Source organism: Eumetopias jubatus, unplaced genomic scaffold (genome assembly GCF_037043125.1).
Source record: "Eumetopias jubatus isolate StellerSeaLion01/CBP00866 unplaced genomic scaffold, mEumJub1_p1.0 scaffold_16, whole genome shotgun sequence".
In the NCBI taxonomy this organism is placed as follows: domain Eukaryota; kingdom Metazoa; phylum Chordata; class Mammalia; order Carnivora; family Otariidae; genus Eumetopias; species Eumetopias jubatus.
Genome location: NW_028274822.1, coordinates 28,807 through 49,445, shown reverse-complemented (window position 1 = coordinate 49,445; position 20,639 = coordinate 28,807). Strand labels below are relative to the sequence as shown.

Sequence of the window (20,639 nt, the reverse complement as noted above, 5' to 3'; positions counted from 1 at the left end):
TAGTACCCCATGCCATTAATTTTTTAAATAAGATGCTTTTATCACAATGAAGTTGGATTCTTATGTGACACCACTACCAAGAGTCATTCAAAATGGGTAAATGTCCTAAATGTAGGACCCAAAACTATAAAATTCTTAGATGAAAACTTAGGGCAAAAGCTTTAGGACACTGGGTTTGGCAATGATTTCTTGGATATGACATCAAAGGCATAGGTAACAAAAGAAATAGACATTAGACTTAGGGAAATCCACCTTTTGTGCATCAAAAGACATTAGCCACAGAGGGGTGGCTCAGTCAGTTAAGCACCTGACTCTTGGTTTCGGCTCAGGCCATGATCTCAGGGTCCTGAGATCGAGCCCTGCACTGGGCTTTGCGTTCAGCATGGAGTCTGCTTGTCCCTCTCCCTCTGCTCCTCCTCCCACTCTCTCTGTCTCTCATAAATAAAATCTTTTTTTTTTTAAAGGACACTATTCACAGAGTATGAAAGCCTGTAAAATAATACTCAGAATATATAGAGAACTTCTAAGTATAAAATGGTATATATCCATACAATGAAATGTTATTCAGCCTTAAAAAGGAGGGATATTCTGGTACCTGCTGCCACACAGTTGAGCCTGGAGGACACTGTGCCAAGTGACGTGAGCCAGTGCCGTGGGACTCCTCTTGTGTGAGGTCCTGGAGCCACCAGGTCATGGGGACAGAGGGCAGGCGGTGGGTGCGGGGAACTGGGAAGTCATTGCTTAATAGACTTTGGGTTTCACAGGAAGAGAGTTCTGGAGATGGTGGGGACAGCTGCAAAACACTGTGAATGTACCTAGGGGTACTGAACTGCACACATAAAATGGTTAAGTGGCAAATTTTATGTGATGTGTATTTTACTACAATAAAAGAAATGGAGGGGAATAAGATGTCCACAGGAGGCTGTGAGAAGCTCTGATTCATTCCTATGATACAGACGGACACACACATATGCAGGGCTGTGTATGTGATCAGGAAAGGCCCGAGAAGGCTAAAATCTCTGCCACCTGGCTGATCTTGGGATTCTGTGAGTCAGGAAGTGAAGGCTAAAGCAAAGAGTAAGTGGCTGGAGTGTTGAAGATATGCCCCAACACACACACACACACACACAGCCCCCAGGCAAGGGCTAGGGGACTCACTGGTTCAAATCATTTAAGGAAATCTCTGTTCAATCACCAGATGACCAGGAAGCTAACAGTAGTCACACATAAGAAATAATACACTTTACAGAATTGGTCTAGGAAAGTCACTAAAACAAAAAGCAGCAACATCCACAAACCCTTAAGAGCGAAGGGTTTGATTTCCAGAGTTATCACATCATATTATTTAAAATGTTTAGTTTTCAACAAAGTTATGAGATACATAAAGAGACAGAAAAGAGTGGCCTCCGTGCAGAGGAAACTAAGCAGCCAAAGTAGTCACAGAGGGGGCCCAGATGCTACACTTACAAGACACAGATCTGAGATCAGCTATTATAATTATGTTCAAATAACTGAAGAAAACCATGTCTAAAGAGCTAAAGAAACCGTGAAAGCAATAAACAGAGATTATCAACAAAGAGATGAAAATCATTTAAAAAAAAGAATCAGAAATTCTGCAGTTGAAGAGTAGAGTAACTGAAATGAAGACGTTCCCTAGAGGGACTCGACAGACAATTAGAGGCGGCTGAAGAAATAATCAGCAAACATGAGGATGGGTGAAGAAAAATGAACAGTCTCAGAGATCTGTGGCATGCTACCACACATCCCAAGGAATACATTCCCTGTTGAGAGTCAGAGAGTTGGGGTCTGGCATGCCTTCATGGTTAACTAGAGAGAAAAAGGCAGAAAGAATATCTGAAGAAACGATGTCCATAACTTCCCAAATCTGATTAATTTAATCTACATATCCAAAAGTCCAAACTACAATTAAGATAAACTCAATGCGATCTACACCTAGAAGTATCATAGTCAAACTGTCAAAACCTAAAGCCAAAGAGAGAATCTTAAAAGCAGGAAAACAATTCCTTACATATAAAGAATCCGCAGTAATATGAATGACTTCCTGTCTGAAATCACGAAGACTAAAATGTTGTGGGATGACATGTGGGGGGGGGAGCGGAGAATGTCAACTGATAATTCTATATCCAGCAAAACTATCCTTCAAAAATGAAGGAGAAACGAGATAGTCCCAAACACACAAAAACCAGGAGAATTTGCCACCAGCAGAGCTGCCTTATAAGAAATATTAAAGCTATCTTTCAGGCTGAAATAAAAGGACACTATGCATTAACTTGAATCCATGAAAAATCAAGAGCACTATTAAATGTAACTACAGAGGTATATATAAATGATAGTCAAAGTGTATTTTTGCCTGCTTGTAACTTATTTCTTCTGATTAAAAGACAACTCCAGAGGCAGTCTGCTTGGTCTACACCAGGCACGCTGACCCCATAGCAAGACTAGGGTCTGAGGCAGTAACACTGGGTGTGGGGCTGCTGGTTTTCCCTGGATAGTGCCAGGCTCCCATGAGTGGATCTTGGCCTTATGTTGTCCCCCAAAATGCAGTGCGGATATAGCCTACAATAAAGATGAACCTTGAAAACATTATGCTAAGTGAAAGATGCCAGACACAAAAGACAAGACCATGTACTGATTTTTTCATGGATGAGTCAGTTTACATGCAAGGTACAGGATAGGCGGAGTCATAGAGAAAATAGACTAGTGGTCGCCAGGGGCTGGGGATAGAAGGAATTGAGAATAGCTGCTAATGGGTAGGAGGTTTATTTTTGGGGTGAAGAAAATGTTCCAAAATTAGATAGTGGTAATGATTGTGCAACTCTGTGAATATACTAAAAACTACTGAATTTATACTTTAAAGTTGTGAATTTTATTTCACGTGAATTATAGCTTATAGAGCTGTAATTTTTTTTAAGTTTCAACTCAAATAATAATTTTTTTAAATAGCCAATTGAAGGCTGATTGGAAGCTGTGTTCGGAAACATGGAAACCCCAGAGAGTTACACTGGACAGGTTCAGTGCAGGCTCTGCTTTTGTTCTAGGCATACAGGAAACCAAGTATCCAAGCATCTGTTGTCAGCACACATCAATTTAGAAGATAAAGATTTAAGAACTCAGGGAAGCCCCCCCCCCCCCATTACTGCTGGGTCTTGCAGAGCAGAAACAGGATACAAGACTTAGTTCAAGCTGGTAGGGCAAGCTTTTCCAGTTTGAATTGGTCCCACAGTGTTGAACTGGTAAAGACAGAGGGCAGGCATTCTGAGCAGGGTAGAACTTGCCTTCCCTCACACCCATCTCCACCCTGGCTCCAAACTGCAAAAGGCCCTCAGTCCCTCTTCTCCAATTCAGAAACTAAAACTCTATATGAATGATATTTCTGGAGTCACAAGACTCTGGCAATACAAATCTGTTTTCATCATTCAATGTCATGTGACTTCAAGGATGAGCCATTAGCGCTACCATGATTATTTATTATTTTCCAGGTTAAAAATGTTAAAAATGTAAAATTTTCTTTTTCTTGATACCTAATGAGATCTCTCTACACTTTTCTGTATGTTAAAAAAAAAAATCTATTTTGTGTAGAACACTGCAGAGCACTAAAGGCTTGTTTGGGTTAGCTGTCTTCATGTCCACAATTAAATTTTAAGCTTCCTCATTGAAAGTGTCTCTCCAAGCATCCATACTGAGGGTCTCAGAGAGGGTGAGAATCTGCCCAAGGTCACAGAGCTCCTGGATTCCAGTCTGGAAATAAGACCCCATTTCCTGACTCTGATTCAATTCTATGTCTGCAGCACTAAGTGGCTACCACTCCAAGCTAACCAAAGTCATTCTTCCTACAATGGAAAATATGATCCCCAGCTTTCCTCTTAAACTCGCTCAGGTACTATTTTCTTTAAAACTCTAAAATGGCACATTTTTTGATGACTAAGAAGCAGCTCTGGCTCAATGTCATCCCTCCTGATAGGGCCAAAGTCAAAGGGAAGAGGAGAAAAATCAAACTGAGCACTTTCTTCTCACTGAGGCCCTTTCCACTGCTGTCTTTCCAGCTAGGGAGGGTGTTGCACCCCATGTGATGTCCCTGCATGCCCCAAAGAGAATGGGGGGCAATTAATCACTGTTTCCAACACTGGAGGATTCAAGGCTCACACATATTTGTGTTTCTAACAGTTTCATGGGGGCAGGAGATACACATACTCCTTTTCTAATCTCAGGCCACTTGGGAGAGATGCATTATGCCCTTCATCCCCCTCACAGAGGTAGGCAGCTCAAACCCAAGGGGGCAACATAACTGGCTCACAGTCTCTCTTTGCCACAGTGTCTGACTCAACTTCCCCCACCCTCAGCTCACCTCCTCTTTCAGGGTGGTTTTCATAAAAAGGGCAAAGGTCTCTATTTCTGAATTTCTATCCTCTTTCATCATTTCCTTAAAACACTCTGTTTTTTAAAAAACATTATTTCCTTTTATGCATGTAAATCAAGGTAGTCTTTGCTCTGAAGCAGTCAGAAAAACTGGCCATACATGCCTGTGAAAGGGTATGGGGGAACCATGGGGAAACCAGGAAGATTCATGCAAGACAAAAAAAAAAAAAGGAGGAAAATCAAGGTCTAGTATCTGGTATGACGCTTGAGGTGCCATCTGGAGCTGAGAGCTCACCTGTTCTGGAGGTCTAGTACCTGGGCTGGCTCATGAGGGTCCCACGTAGGGATATCTGACTGAGACATCTCTGCAGTGTGTGAGGGCATGTTCTTGTAGACCTCTAACATGCATGCTTTAAAAAAAGAATTGGAACCACACTGTTTGGTATGTTTTTCTTTATGGTTTGAATAGGGATAGACCCACATAGCTCAAAATTCAAAATGTTTTCAGTAAAAAGTCTCCCAGCCACCCAGCCCCCTCCCTACAGGAACCAGTGATTTCAGTTGTATGTGCCCTTCAAAGGCATGTGAAGGCATTATAAGTGAACTGTGTCTATATTCCTTCTTTTCTAAACAAACAATAGCATACTATCCACACTGGTCAACTCTGTGCTTTTTTTTCACTTATCTGCTATATTTTGAAAACAGTCTTTTTCTGGATGCTTGTGGTCTTGTGGAGGAGGTATCTCTAACTCTCAGATGCCCCTGAAGTGAGGAAGGTTAAGTCCCTGGGCCCACAGGGACATGACAGGGTATTGTCAGACTCACCAGGCAAGGCCACAGGAGCCAGGCATTAAGGTAGAGTCTTTACCACGTAAAATTTGCTTAGTAACTGAGTCACTTCTAAGGCACTTCCCAAATCCCATGCAGCCACAAATTTGTAATTACTATATGAGTTACAGCAGCAAACAGCTCACCACTGGAGTACCAGCCCACGAGAGTCTGGTTGTTCTAGACCAGTATAGTTCCAACACACAAATTTTCATTGAATCAATGAATTAAGTCAAAACAGGAACACAAGAGGAGATAGGAGCATGAAGTCACAACCAGTTCCCATGCTACACACCAGCCCAGTCCTGTGTATGTGAGATTTGAAGCCAAACATCAGCGCCACCCAGCCCGCCCCCCAGGTGTCAGTACAAAGATGATGTTTTCACCATCAAATCCAAGGAGGCAATGTTCCAACACTATTTGCAAACAGGTAAGTAAACAGGTGACCTGGAAGGGTCTTTAACCGTGTAGAACACAATCTCTGTGGTAATCAGTTTGTGACTGTATTTCCGATGGCATAGCTCAACGTTATGTGCCCATTTTAAAGACACAAAGGCTCACGGGGTCTCAACCACACCCAGGGGCTGCCTGAAGGTGTTTCTGAAGAAAGACCTTGTTTCCAAATGACTTTCCCAGGAAGGAAGGGCAGTCGGTTGCTCTGACCACTTGCCTTCTGCTCGGGATAAATCAGGTGGGAGTCCTTGGGTCCGTGACACTAGGCTGTGCCCTCCACTAGTGACCATGCAGTAGGCACCGCATGCTTGCTGCAGGCAGATGGACTCTCCCGAGAGGCTCTGAGGCCCCGTCCCACCTGCTTCCCAGCTCAGAGCCCTTCCTTGACTCTAAAGAGAAGAACGTCTGAGACGCTTCACTCACTCTTGCTGCTCCCTTTCACCAGAGCGTGACTCCAAGAACCACCACGCCACCAGGACATTTCCAAAAGTGTCCTATTAAGTGACACATGTGTCTGTACTTGAACTCACTCCTCCAAACTACCAAGTAGGAACTTATTCACCAAATATATTCTTGCACTGGGCTTTGCAGTTGTAAAAGAAAAATATGGTCTCTATTTTATCCCCCCCCCCTGACCCTGGAGTATAGTAGGCACACAACATTCATTTACTGAATAACTAGCGGAATGCATGGCTTCTGCTTTTATCATCTTATCAATATGTATGGAGTGGCTCTAAGCAACAGGTATCTCCTACATACTGGGTAAGTGAGTGAACCAAACAAGAAAGGCCTGTCCTCATGAAACTTAAGTCCTAGCGGGGAAGACAGGTAGCAAACAGTAAAAATGACGCATGCAGGTAAATCATACAGTAGTTAGAAGCTGGTACGTGCCATGGGAGAAAGGACACAATACACTAAGCAGGCACGTGTGCTCCCTCATCTGCCGGGGGCTACGCGGGAGTGCAGCCCGTCACAGCACAGGGGCCCCTGGGTCTCTTCCCGCAGTTCGGGATGGGTCAGCCTCCACCGCCACTGCGCGGGACTGCGGGGACTTAGGGCAACCCCCTCAGCCTGTCTGCAGGGTGGGGTGCTGTGAAGGCTCTCAGCGCAGGTTACAGCCACAGACGCTCTACTCCTGATCACTGTATTATATACGATTACTACCAGAACGGTGTTTTACTGAAAAAAACCCTTCAGGGCTAGATCCCTCAGTGATCCCGAAACTGCTGTAATCTTGAGGGGTCAAGGAGGGTCCTAGACACTAAGTCTCATACTGACACCCACTGACTGGGCCCGAGGCTGAAGCACCCGGAATTCCTAGGGTCACTTTCTAGTGTAATAGGTTCTTTATCTTGGATAAAAGATACTCCCGAGGGGCATCCAGTGGCCCACTCTGTCCTTTCACGCACGATAAACGCAGACTTAAAATGATGCACTCATGTTACCCTGGTTATCCACCCGGATTACCCCCGCAGCTCTCGGAGCTCTCTCTGCAGGGCACCTCCCTGCCCAGCCTTAGGGACCCAGCGTCCCAGGCCCCGCCCCCCGCAGAGACGTCACTGATAAGCTGCCGGCGAGGCCCCGCCTCCAGCTCGGCCCCGCCCCCTCAGCACCTCCCCCCCAGGCCCCGCCTCCAGGCCCCTAAGGCGAGAGGAATCAAGGGAAGTCATGAGAAACAGATTTTCAAGGAAAACATTTACCAAAATATTTACAGTTCTCAAAACTGTTAACTGTAAAATTTTCACCAGAGGAAGCACATTCCCAGGATGAAATATAATTAGGCCAACAGAAATGGTGTGTTAGCGGGGCGCCTGGGCAGCTCTGTCAGTGAAGCGTCTGCCTTCGGCTCACGTCATGATCCCAGGGTCCGGAGTTCGAGCCCCGCATTGGTCTCCCTGCTCAGAAGTCCGCTTCTCTCTCTCCCTCTGCCCCTCCTCCTGCTTGTGCCCCCGTGCCTGGTCAGATAGATAAATAAAAATATTTTTAAAATATTAGAAGGGGTTGGGAAGTGAGAGAGTACAAGGCAAAGCTGAATCTAGTGTGACACTTAGGGCGCAGCACGGAGCAAAGCCAGAAGGCCCAGCCCAGGGCCTTACTGCTTAAGCCAAGAGCCCAGGGAGCCGTGCACCCCTGGACCCCCTGTGGCCAGTGAAGGCAGGCTCTCTGGGGCTGGACCTCCCCAGCGTGTGTCCCTTGAACCAGCAGCATCATTGTCACCTGGGACCTGCTGGAGATGCGTGACCTCAGGCCCCAGGCCTGGGGAGGGAGTCAGAATTCTACTCTAGAGTCCCAGGGAGTCATGTGCATATCAGTCTGAAAAGCAGGGTTGTACATATCCCAGCGTGCATCTTGCTAGTCACTGCTAGGGGCTGTTGTTTAGTGTTGGTCTCTTGGACAAAATCTTATTGAATGCCAGATATGGGTGGCACCCACTGCCCGTGTTGAGTGTCTTCATGGGGCTGATGGTTGTCTGAGAGCCCAATGTGGGACAGTAATCACACATGCAAATGTGTAATTACAAACTGAGAAATGCACACAAAGAAACTGTAGGACATAGGCCCTGATTCAAATTGTGTGTATGAGGAAAAGAAATATTCAGGTGGAGAGAGGACACAGCCCTGGATGTGAAAGAGCTCAGGTGCCACTCTGTAAAGTCATGCAACCACCTCAGGCCGTTTGGGGGCAGGGCCAAGGAGCAGGAGTACATGTGCATACCACAGAGAAAACCGTGGGAAGGCTCCCACTGAGGGAATGATCAGGAAGCACAGGGTGTTATCCTCATGTGGCATCTGTCAGAGCGTGGGACCCTGCCATGCAATGACTTCCTGGGCTGACATGTTGAGACAGTTTAAAATCAGGCCACAGACCTGAGTCAGATGGGGTGGAGCCGACAGCAGAGCCTGGCCCCTTCCTGTGCCCATCCACACACCCTGATCCAGAGTGATGATGGCCCAGCCACCAGTAGCCACAGAACTGCTCAGGTGAACATCCTTTGTGAGGCTGCTGGGCACTAAGAACCCACTGCACCTGGGTCACCTCAGTGAGCATGTGTGTGCTACAGGTCACATGTATGCTCTTCTGCTCACATACATGCTCTCCAGCTCACACGTGAGATCTGATCCGTGGACCCAGCACTGGCTAATGGAGATGTGGGGTCGGGCTGAGAGTGGAGGACACAGAGATTTAGGAACAGGGTCTATGGTTTCTGTCTGGCAGGGATTTCCAGTATGGTAGAGCAGGTGTGGTCAGTGCTATGCTTTGTGTACAAGCTCTCTCTAACCCTAACAGCCACCCAGAAGTGTCACTCGTCCATTTTAAAGGCCAGGAGATTGAGACCTGGAAGGATTCGATCCCTAACCACAGTCATGAGAGTAGTAAATAGAAGAACTGAGGCTAATACCAGAGGGAATGCAGAAAAGAGCTAAAAAGCTCCAATGGTGAGTACTCCATGTGGGAAGTCGAGCACTGGGATATCCCACCGGGAACAGACTTCCCAGGTAGGAAGGGGCGCCTGAACCCGACAGCATGGAGGAAGGAGGGCTGTCGGCAGGTGGAGCAGCGTGATGGAGAGCCGGGCTGCTCCAGGAGCTGAGGGTCAAGGTGCAGGAGACCTGGTTGCTATGACAGGTAGAGATGGCAGACTGGAGGGACTGTGGAGGTCAGAGCATGCAGGAGGTGAAGGCCAGGTTTCTCATCTGTCCCTGCCTTCATGGGACTTCTCGGAAGCAGAAATCCACTCCAGTAGAAGCCTGGAAACTGGCCCCCAAGGAAGTGAGGTTACATCCCAGTACGAACTCACGATTCACGAAAAAGGGGGCAGTTTCCAGGAATGGAGAGGGGCTGAGGTGGGAAGGGGTCTGGACCAGTGTTGTCTTTTATCAATACAGATGGGAGGACAGAGTCATTACGCACAAGGCTCTTGAGGTGCAAATTCCTGACTTGCCTTTACTGGCTGTGTGACTCCGGATAATTTAAACTTCTCTGAGCATATTTCCTCCTTTGTAGAAAAGGGACAAAAACATATTTTTCATAGGGTTTTTGTGAGACTCAAATACGTGTGCCATCCTGAGACAGTGTGGTCCCAGCAAAGGGCCGTTGTTCACCAGAGTGCCTGAAGAAGGTGCATCATGCACAGGCGTTCACAGGGCTGTGGTCTGAGCCCTTCTCAAAGACTGAAACTTGCAAACACAATAAAGGCAGCCCTTTTGCTATGCACCCCTAGTCATGCAATTCAAGGGGCATCTGCTAAGTGACATGTCCAGGTGTGCCAGGGACCAGGGGAGTCGCCAATACTACTCTGCACACAGCTGCAAAGAGGAGGAAGTGGGAGAGTTCGTCAGGTTCTCCCTGTACCCACCATCTCCCAGCAAACAGACGGTGCACACAGGTCGGAACTCATGGGGCTGCCTGGGAGAGGGGGTTTCACAAGATGCACGAGGGATATTGAGGAAGTAGCACAGCCCTGATCCAGTGTCCAGTAGGTTCTGGGAGGGAGGTGGAGAGAGAGAGGTTATGACTTCAGACTGCGTCCGGGCAGGTAGGTGTTGTCTATTTTCCAGGAGGTGGGATCAGCAAATAATGTGAAACAGATGGGAAGCAGTTGAGGGTTTAAGACCCGGTTTTGCACTTGCAGATGGGATCTTGGTTAGGTGACCTAACAGGGTGGTCAAGCCCCCAGGGTCCTCCTCTCCAGGGCCCATGCACAGGCCGGCAGAAAGCCCAGTGCACAGCTGATGCTCCAAGAAAGGGAGCTGTAACCACGAGACTTCACTGGAACTGAACACAGAAGGTCACACCTGCCCAGATTCTCCTCCAGGTGATGTGACCCAGTGGCAGCGGTTCCCACCAGGCTGACCGAGCTCCCCGTGCAGGGAGGGAGCCCAGAGACCATGTGCCTCCCAGAAACACAACCAAGGGGAAGTGTGGGGCGTCCCCAACGGTACAACACTGGGCCAATCTCAAGGCAGTGCCCTGACTAGTCCTCCGCACCTGGGCTGAGAAGAGGTGCTGCTGACAGACAAGCAACGGGGCCACACCCCTGGGAGACTGCTCCCAGCTTGTGTGGCGGGGGGACAGGGCAGGTGACTCCAAGCTCATAGGGAGAAGGGATCCCAGGGCAGCTCATCTCCTGAGGAGTGGAAGGGGGTCCTCATTACAGCATTTCCTGCAGGAGGTCTCCAGACATGCAGAGCCCCTACATCACCTTCCAGTCAACAGGAGTGCATTCCGGTGAGGCTGGGGTCTGCGCCCCTTACGCCTGCACTCGTACAGCTGCTGATGGGCCTGAGGTGACCAGAGTCCAGAGGCTGGGTGCCCCCTTCTCCTCCACATGAGGGACCACCCTACAGACACAGAAGTTTGTTTTGTCCCATAGCAACGCCCTGTTATTATCCCAGACCGGTGAGGGAAGTGAGGTCAGGACTTGTGGGTGAGGAGCCAGTGGCTCAGGCCCCCATGCCGTGGAAAACAGGATACTGACGTGACTCTTGCTTCCAAAGCCCTCCAGCATGGCAGCCGTATGGCCCTTACAATTCTCTCTTCCACAGAAGAGCCCTTACCCAGGGACCTCAGGGTCCTTCCATGAAGCACATGTCCCCAAGAAGAGGCCCCTTGTCTGTCCCTGCCGTCTCAGAGGCAAAGGAACCAAGAGAGGTCTGCCTTGTAGACTGATGCCTAACCTGCCTTTTGGCAAGCATGCTGACGTGATAAAATGGAGAATAAGTACATCCACTCTCTAGAAGGAGCAGACAAAGCCCCAAAGGTGGCTACAACATGATTTGTCAACATCAGCAGGTGTGTGAGAGTGGTGGGCTGTGGGGCGACACGGCAAACCTCCCAGGGTGAAGGCGGTCTAAAGCACTTGTGTCCACAGGTGTCCACAGCCCACCAAGCTGGAGGCTGCTCATGGAGTCTTCGTTCTACATGTGAGGCTCAGACAATTTTCAAAAGGGAGATTTCCCATCCTCACTGAAGAGCCTATGCATGAGATGCCCCATGACCCATGAAGCAGCCCCCAGGCCCAACCTTGTTCATCTGGAGTCTCAGTTTCTCCCATGGTGCCAGGCCCACCAGAGGGGCCCATGGAAGCTGGACTAAAGGAAAGCCAAGAAAGGCAGCAACTGGAACCAGGGAGCCACATGAAGGAGTATTAAGAGCCCCTTCACACATCAGTGGCGGGAACCTTAAATTCTGCAAGACAAAGAATCTCTTCCTGAATTATTTTATTAATCAACAAACACTTAGTAAGTTGTAGTTCAAGGCCTTTGGGACGCCCAAATGGTCAGACCTCCTACAGCAGCCCTTCCCCCCAAATCCAGTCTAGTCCAGGGTTAGAGCCGAGAACAGCCACACTGCGTGGTGAGTTAGACTAACCAAGACCACCCAGGCCAGCTCTGTGTCTCCTGGCACGGGAGTACAGCAGCATCGCAAAAGGCTAGTGAAAAGCATGAGCACCCCGAAGAGGCACTCACATATGCAGCCAGCAAAGGACATGCATACAGCTTGGGGTGCCATCTAAACAGGCAAATGTCCCCTTCGGACACAAGAGTACCTCATTACATCACATCCGAGAACCAGCACACTCATCTTCAGTGACAAAGACCCTGATGGTGGTTACACTGAGGGCGGATGCTGACGAGACAGGACATGAGGGAACCTTCCTGGATACTGGAATGTTCCATACTTTGATCTGTATAGTGTTCATCTGGGTATGCAAACATGCAACATTTCATTAGGCTGCATGCCTGAGATTTGTGTACATTACTGTCACACAGGAGAGAACCCGCCACATTAAGGAGGTCTGGAACAGCCTCCTGAAAAGGCAGCTATTTCAGCCCTGAGGCTGGGCAAGAGCAGGACAGGGGCGGGTTGTAAGAAGGTCAGCATGCGGAGCACGGGCAGGAGACAAACCAAGGATTTAACAGGGCTGGGCCATGCATGAGGCCCTGCATGATTTTCAAACTCTGTAAGCAGCAAAAGCTTTTTTTCTCCCCCCAAGTGAAATGCAGTGCACATACCCCAAAATACAGAGCAGATGCTCTGGTTGGGGATGAGGAGGGGAGCCTGCCAGCAAGCATCTTCTCAGAGCCCCAGTGAGGAACACAGCCTTGGGAAGAGAGAGAGAGAGAGATGGATGGTGGGATGTGGGAGACACACCCCTGGACCCCAGGAACCTGGGACAGGCTGAAATTAGGGGACAGACAAAAAGAGGTAGGGAAGGTAGCTGATGTCACAGCTGTAACAGTGAGTGTCCTGGGCCTGCTACCCTATCTGTAGGTAACACGGGGCTGCGCGGGGCGGGGGGGGGGGGGGTCTGCAGGAGGAAGCACGTAGGGTTGACAAGGAAGGGGTAACAGCACTGCTCCTGGAGATGCACACAGAGCTGGCTCTGAAGAGGGGACCCACGCACTGTGCCCCCTGGAGCTCTCAGCCTGTAATCAAACCCTGAGGAACTCAGCAGACACCAACACTGCAGAAATATCAACATGCACTTTGTTGTTTTTTTTTTTTAAGATTTTATTTACTTATTTGACAGAGAGAGACAGTGAGAGACGGAACACAAGCAGTGGGTGAGGGGCAGAGGGAGAAGCAGGCTTCCCGCTGAGCAGGGAGCCCGATGCAGGACTCGATCCCAGGACCCTGGGACCATGACCTGAGCCGAAGGCAGATGCTTAATGACTGAGCCACCCAGGCGCCCCTCAACATGGGCTTTTAAATCAATTTCCTTTTGACTTCAAAAGTTTCTCTTTTTTTTGTTCAGCTCATCTTTCCCCCCACTTCTGTCTGCTCTCTCTCTCACAGCACTAGCAGGGAGGGGACAAGGCCACTGACCCCTCTCAGAGGTGTCCTGGGAATAATCCTATCGGGGAGTCAAGCTTTGTTTGCCTTCCTCAAAAAGTAGTTCTTGTCTAAAGTACCCTAACAACTTCTGAACTAGTAGCTATTAGAAAAATCAAGTTGTTCCTTACCTGAATTCAACTCAGCCAACATTTACTGGGTACCTCCTGTATGCAAAACATTGCTCTTCACACTTTAGACGCTGAGTGCTTCCTTGGAGCATACTACTGAGAAATGCAGCTAGTTTCCTGAGCTGGCCTCTCAGTCTAGTACAGTGGAGAGCCCCCAGATAGGGAAAAGTGGAGGCCAGAGCCCAGCTACTTCTGGAAGCAATGAGGGGAGAAGGTGCTCTGATTTATCTCAAAGCAACCATAGCAGACTTCGACATTGCTGATGCTGGAAAACAGATGGGAACGTTTCCTGGAGGCTGAGCATCATGACTGGCCTTGCTGGGTGGGCAGGTCAGCCGGCTGGGAGGCAGTAGAAACCTCTGAGCTCAAGGAGATGTGAAGTAGTCATTTGGTGACACTATGGATATTAGAATGAAGAACCCCCCGCCCCAATCTTCTCACTTACTAGACCAAACCTTCGTTGGATCGTAAGTCTCTATGGAGGAGATACTATCTTGACTATCTTTGTCCCCCAGCACATGTCCTATACCTGGCACATAGTAGTTGCTCCATAAATGAATAAATGAATGGATCAACACGTGGCAGAATCCGACTTTTAAGACCAACTACTGAATAGAGGACTTCCCTTGACATCAAGCCACAGAACCTGCTGTGGTGATGTGAGAAGGGTAGAACTTCCCCCCCGCCCCAAAGCACAAGAGCTGTCCTTACAAAGCTCTAGATCCAGACAGCCCGGGGGGGGGGGTCAGTCTCATTGTACACAGGGCAAGCGAGGGACACCTGCATCAATACCTGGACCTGGACTTCAGGGCCTGTCAGAGGAAGAGGAATCAGGAGCCCTCCTTCCCCAGTGGCCACTGAAAGTTCGTGGCAAAGAGCATGCACTCTGGAGCCAGACTGCTTGGGCTCTCTGACCTTGGGTGGCTTTACAAAACTCCCTGGACCTCAGTCTTCCTCTCGTATGATGGGGGAGATAACAGAACCCATCTTGCAGGGTTGTGATGGAGGTTAATGAACTATTATTTGCAATTTCAATATATTTAGAACAGTGTCTGGCATGTATACCCATTTATATATTGGGGCAGATGGTTAAATAATCTTAAACACTTCTGAGTGCAACATATACACAGAGGGCAGTGTCCAGCCTCGACCATGTGTATAACCCCACCGTGACCAGGGGCAGCCTCAGAGGGAGGTTGCAGGGTGTGTGTTGGGGCTAAAAAGGGTCACGATACCTGCCATTGCTCCCAACATTCACAGAAGAGTAGAAATTTGCCAAGAGGAAGTGGTGAGCCAGTAAACATGCACACAGCCAGCTGAACGAGTCTGACACTAACCCTGATGCTCCCTTTAACCACTGCGGTCATGGATGCTTCTGTCACCGCCATTCCAAGCTCCCTGCTTGCTTGCCTCTAAAAGTCTGGAAGGCCCCTTCATGGGAAAGGGTCAGGATGATTCTAGACATGATTCACAAACGTTAGAGCTTCTGATACCTTGAATGGTTGCACCTTCCAATCCTTGACACTCCTTTCCTCAAGGTGGGAGAATTCTCTATCTGAAATGCCATGGGTCCTAGGAAAGGGCTTGAACCCCTGGCTAGTTGGGGTGCCCCCCTGGGGGGAGTGCATAGGGCTTTCTGTTACTTCCAGGCCAGAGACCCACATCAACACCACTGGCACCCACCAGACTGACAATCGCTACCTGGGTCCCTGGTGAGAGTCTCCTCCAGAGGCAGCTTCCCACATCAAGTCACCCAACCTGTTTGAACACAGGCATGCACACATACAAAACCAGAATCTTAAAAGGGTGTAGCTGACACACACAGGTGAGTCAAACTGTGTCAGGCAGTTCTCAACTGGCCCATGGGAGGCAAGTGCTCAACCACCCCATGGGGAGAGCCTGGCCCAGCCCCCAGCCCACCAGATGGAGAGACGTGTCCCTGCTGCACTGGGCAGCCAACAGCCTCAGCCAGAGACAGGGTCTGAGGACCAGGGGAAACATACAGGCTTAATTAAATCACTGTTACCTCAGCACTGACTAGAAAGTCTGTTGTCAAACAGTTACCATAACTCCATAAAAAATAAGAACACTAACACTTCAGGAAAGAAAGAGGCAGCTAAAAATAGATGAATAGCCCACAAATATAAAAATGTTCAATTCACTAATAATTTAAGGATCTAATGAAAACAATGGGATGGGGTTCCAGTTATGTGATTGGGAAAGAAAAAAATACCCAGGGAGGGAAGGGAGAGAGAGAGGGACAGACAGACAGGAAACAGTACATAAATCTGCACAAGAGCCTTTCTGCAAGAAACTTTAGCACTATATACTCAAAGTCTTCAAAACGTGTATACTGTTAACATAGTAAGTGCACTTCTAGGAATTTGTCCTGAAGAAACCGTTCTTTATATCCTTTATGTAACAAATCTCTACATACTCTGTATATAATGTTTATGCAGATGTTCAAGTACAAAGAAGTTTTTCACAGCATTGCTTGTTATAGAAAACATTGGAAATGACCCAAATAGGATACTGGTTAAATTAATTATGGCTTACACGTAAGATAGAATACATGTATTCTTTAAAAATACTAATGACATGACAAAACACTTGCAGGGTTCAGCTGAAGGGGGAACAGCAGGCTACAGCATAACATGCCTATAAAATATAACCCTGATTCTGTAAAATACAGATGCATGTGGTGCATGTGCACATAGAGGGTCAGGAAGACATGCAGCCACACTTAAGAGTGGCTCCGTTTTGGATGGTAGAATTACCTCATTTTGTGCCTGATGTGGTTTCTAAATTTTCAGCAATGACAACGTTATTTCTTTAGAGTCCAGAAAAGCCTCCAACACGATTTAAACAAAGCAGCAAACACTGGACTAAAACCCTCCGTAGTGACTTTCCCCCAAACACAATGGACATGACATGCCTGGGGGTGTAAACATGGTCCTCTGTCTCTGCTCTTAACAATCACACTGTGCCAGTGCTGTGACAAGGGCCATAAGATGAGCAGGGGTCGGAGGATGGAGGGAGCGCAGCCTGGTGAAGGCATCGGATGGGCTTGGTAGGAGAGGGTTGGTGCATAGGGCGGATTCTCAGAGAGCATGTCAGGTGGGGGAAAGCCACATAACCAGAGCGAACAGACTGCCAGGTTAAGAGAACGTGAGTGAGGCCCAACTAGAAGGCAGGGGCTCAGGGCGGCACACTGCGGACAGAGGGTCACATAGCTGGAGTCCTCTCTGCTCCTTGTAGAGGCCTCCCCTAGCACTGGTCCTCCTGCCACCCCTACAAGGGGTCAAGACTTGTTTCCCTGGGCCTGGAACATGCCCCCCCCCCCAGACCTGTGCACAGCCCCTCTCTCCACACTGCAGGTCTTATGGGAGGAGAGGCAAAAGTCAAAAGCAAATGGGAAAATGGCAGCCTTGTTACCAGAACTAAGGAGTCGCAAGTGCATTCTGCTGGTTTGGGGAGGAATAGATGAATCACAGGTATTAAAGCAGAAATGTCTGGGGAATGTAAGGGCCTGTGTGATGGGGGAGAACCACCAGGCAAAGACAATGTCCCCAAGGCTTGGGAAGTCGACTAGCTGTGGCACATGGCCCCAAATTCTGAGAGGATGAGAGGTGAATTTCAGGCCCAAAATTCTGAAATGCCACAGAACCCTGAACTGCAGGGAGTGACCGGTACAGCTGCAGGCAGTCCGTAGATTTCAAAGAGCTTTCATAGTCATCACTTCATTTTGTCCTGGGAGGTAAGAACAGGAACAATGCCCATTTTACAGGTGGAATAACGAGGCTCTGAAGGGTTGAAGGACTTTCCTGAAGGTTCCAAAGAGTACTAGGCTGCAGACCTGGCTGGACTCAGCCCAGCACCATTTTCCCCACATGCAAACCCAGGTTTCTGGAGCTGCATTTAATGTGAATAAAGACATCACTGTCATAAAGTCTTACTTCCTGTATTTTGACAACAGCAGCTGCAGAAATGGGTTCCAGGGTAGCAAATATTAATTTTCAAGGGGGCCAGTAGGAGAGTGTGTACAGAGGGAAGAGCCAAGTGGACTCTCTGGACAAACAGTAAGGCAAGCCCCATCATCCAAAATGGTGTGTGTGTGTGTGTGTGTGTGTGTGTGTGTGTGTGTGTGTGTGTTGAACCAGCCAGCTCAGCAGGGCCCACCCAGGTTGGTGTGGCCCTTCCAGGGGTACTCCCAAATTCAACCAAAACTCCAGCTCTGCCCCTCACCGCCAGGGGAAGATTCACTGCACCTGAACCTGAACCCAAGCACCCTTCTTCACTGGGGAGCCGAAGGGGGTAGGGCAGTCGGAGGCAGCCTGCTGGGCAGCCAGGACATCCACAGCCCTCCACCCCTCCTGGAGGAGAAGCAAAGGTAGGCTTTTACTCTCCATCTCCCAGCGGCCTGCATGGTACCACCAGTTCAGACTGCATAAGGCCTGGTGAGGGCAGTGTCTCCAGATCGATCCTTCTAGATAGATCCTCCGGAACTGTGCATGTCACCAGGCAGCTTCAAGGAGCACGTGCTACGCAGCACGAGGAATGTGGCTTGTGTGACTCAGGGAAAGTGTTTGTTAGTCAACCTACACTTAAAATCAAGTAGCCTCTGGAGGAACAGCAGGAGGGACCCTTGCTGGAAGTGTTCTGTATATTCACTGTGCTTGCTGGAGATGGCAGGGATGTGCATCCAACAAAGGTGCGTGACCAAGCCCACGCTACAAGAACGGACCTTCATGGGAATCTCTATATTCTTTCCTACAACTGCCTGTGAATCCATGATGATCTTAAAAAGTTAAAAAAACCAAAAAGACCCATCACATGTGCTCAGTGCCCATGATAGTGGTCAAAGAGCTCTGATCAGCCACATTCCCACACATAACTCAGAGAGGGCACATTTGATTTGCGAGGGTGGGGGCACTCCTGGGCTAAAGAGGGGATAAGTCCCGGGGGAGGGACACAGAATTAGCACTGGGGAAAGGCTGCGATCTTAAGAGAAGTGAGGAGTTCATAAAAAGACCGTTTCCCCAAGATGAGAATGAAATCCTGTAACTCGCTGGTTCATTGCAGAGAAGCCGCCCCCCATCCTCGGCGGATGCCCTGTAAATCCTTTACCAAAGGCCCCTTTGGCCCTTCCTTGACCGGCAGGGGCGGCCTGGGCAGGGGGGCCGCTGTACTCGGCTCCTAAGGCACAATCGCCCCGCGCGGAGTTGGGGTTCTGAGCCCACCCCCCACCCCCGCCCAGCCCCTCTCCAAGCACTCAGACTGCTCCGCCTCGCTTTACAGGAGGCGGGAGGCATAGAGAAAGGGCGAGAGGGCCGACTCCCAGGCAGCAGCAGCGAAGGGCCCGAGGAGCCCCCTCCTCCGGGACCCTGAACAACTGCAACCAAGACCCTCGCAGACAAAAGCGTCAGCCTCCAAAGAGCCGCCCCCGCAAAGGGCAGAAGCGCCAGATCCTATCAGCCAATTAGCCGAATACGCACAGCCACCCGCAAGTTGGGGCACGCTCGGGCCGGGGCGCGGGCAGCGGGAGGGGCCACTGGCCGGGCGCGCCCGGAGAGCCTGGGCCTGGGGCGCGCCGGCGGGGCTGGGGGCCCCGGCCGGCTGCCGCTCTCCCCTCGCGGGCTCCGAGGCTCCACCGTAGCGAAGGAGGAGGCGCGGCCCTGCCCTCCCTCGGCCCGGGCCCCCAGGCTCCCCAACGGCCCCACTCCGAGCAGCCCCCGGGTCGCCCCGGAAACGCCGCCCCTCCACCGTGCGGCGCGCCGGGTCGTCTCCCGCTCGTGGAACAAAAGAGCCGTTCCCGCGGGGTCCGGAGCCCGCGCGGCCCTCCTAGCGCCGGGCTCCAGCGGCACCCATCGGGCTGCCGGGCTTTGTGTCCGTGCAGGGGCGGGAAGGGCGGCGGGACCCCCGCGCATCCCGCGGCGACGCCCGCACTCCAAAGTTGTCGCCAGCCCCCCTACCTCCCGCAGCGCCCAGTCCCCCCCTCGGGACGCTCATTCATTCTCAGGGGGGCGCAGACCGCCGGCTCCGGCTTACCTTGCTCTTGACTTCCACCGCGCTGCAGTCGTAGAAGCGCAGGGTCTGAGACTTGTGGAAACTCCGGTTCATGGTTCCGGCCCCGCTCAGCCTCGTCTCCTCCCTGGCTCCTCGCTCCAGGGGCTGCAGGAGGACGCTGGGGGCGGCGCCCCCCGCCCCGGCCCCGACCCCTACCCAGCCCGGCCCGCGCTCGCTCGGCCGCCCAGCCGCTCCGAGTGCGGCGGCCCGAGCTGGGCTGGCCGCGCGCCTCGGGACTCCAGGGGCCGCGCGCGGGAGGAGCAGGGGGACGCCGCGCGCGCCGCCCCGAGGACCCGCCTCCAATCTCCGCCCCGCGCCCCGAGGACCCGCCCCACGAGCCCCAAGGACCCACGTCCCGCCCCGCGTCCCGCGGACCAGCCGCCAACGCCCCACCCACGCCCCCCAGGGCCCACCCCCAAAGCTCCAGGGGCCCCTGTCCCGCCCGCGTCCAGAGGACCCGCCCCCGAGGACATGCTCCACGAGTCCTAAGGACCCACGTCCCGCCACGCGCCCCGAGGACCCGCCCCCGAGGGCCAGGCCCCCCAATCCCGTCCCGCGCCCCAAGGACCCGCCCCACGAGTCTGAAGGACTCTGGTCCCGCCCCGCGCCCCAAGGACCCGCCCCCATCCCCGCCCCATTCCCCGAGGACCCGCCCCATGAGTCCCGAGGACCGTGGTCCCGCCCCGCGCCCCAAGGACCCGCCCCCAGCGCCCCGCCCCCGAAGCCGGGGCTGCCCCGGGAGGTGCGCGCTTCTCTCAGCGCAATCCGGAGCAGGGAAGATAAGCTTGGACCAACCCGGGGCGTCTCATTCCCACCTGGGCACCCACAACTTCTCTCTCATGCTCGCCTCCGCCATGATTTTGTTTACCTCCACTGGGTGGCCAGGCGAGGGGGCTGATTTGGGCTGATTTTTGCTATTTTCCTGGGCGATGCGGGAACCAATGGAGG

At 50.9% G+C, this 20,639-nt stretch overlaps 1 protein-coding gene across 1 annotated transcript in view; it reads right to left on the bottom strand.

Moving 5' to 3' along the window:
- Positions 1–19,907, bottom strand: part of PARD6G (par-6 family cell polarity regulator gamma) — an 82,648-nt gene extending 62,741 nt beyond the window's left edge. The window contains exon 1 of the mRNA XM_028095856.2: positions 19,674–19,907. Within this exon, the coding sequence (XP_027951657.1) occupies positions 19,674–19,745 (72 nt within the window). The 5' untranslated portion in view covers positions 19,746–19,907. The remainder of the gene's footprint in view (positions 1–19,673) is intronic.
- Between the last annotated feature and the right edge of the window lie 732 nt (positions 19,908–20,639).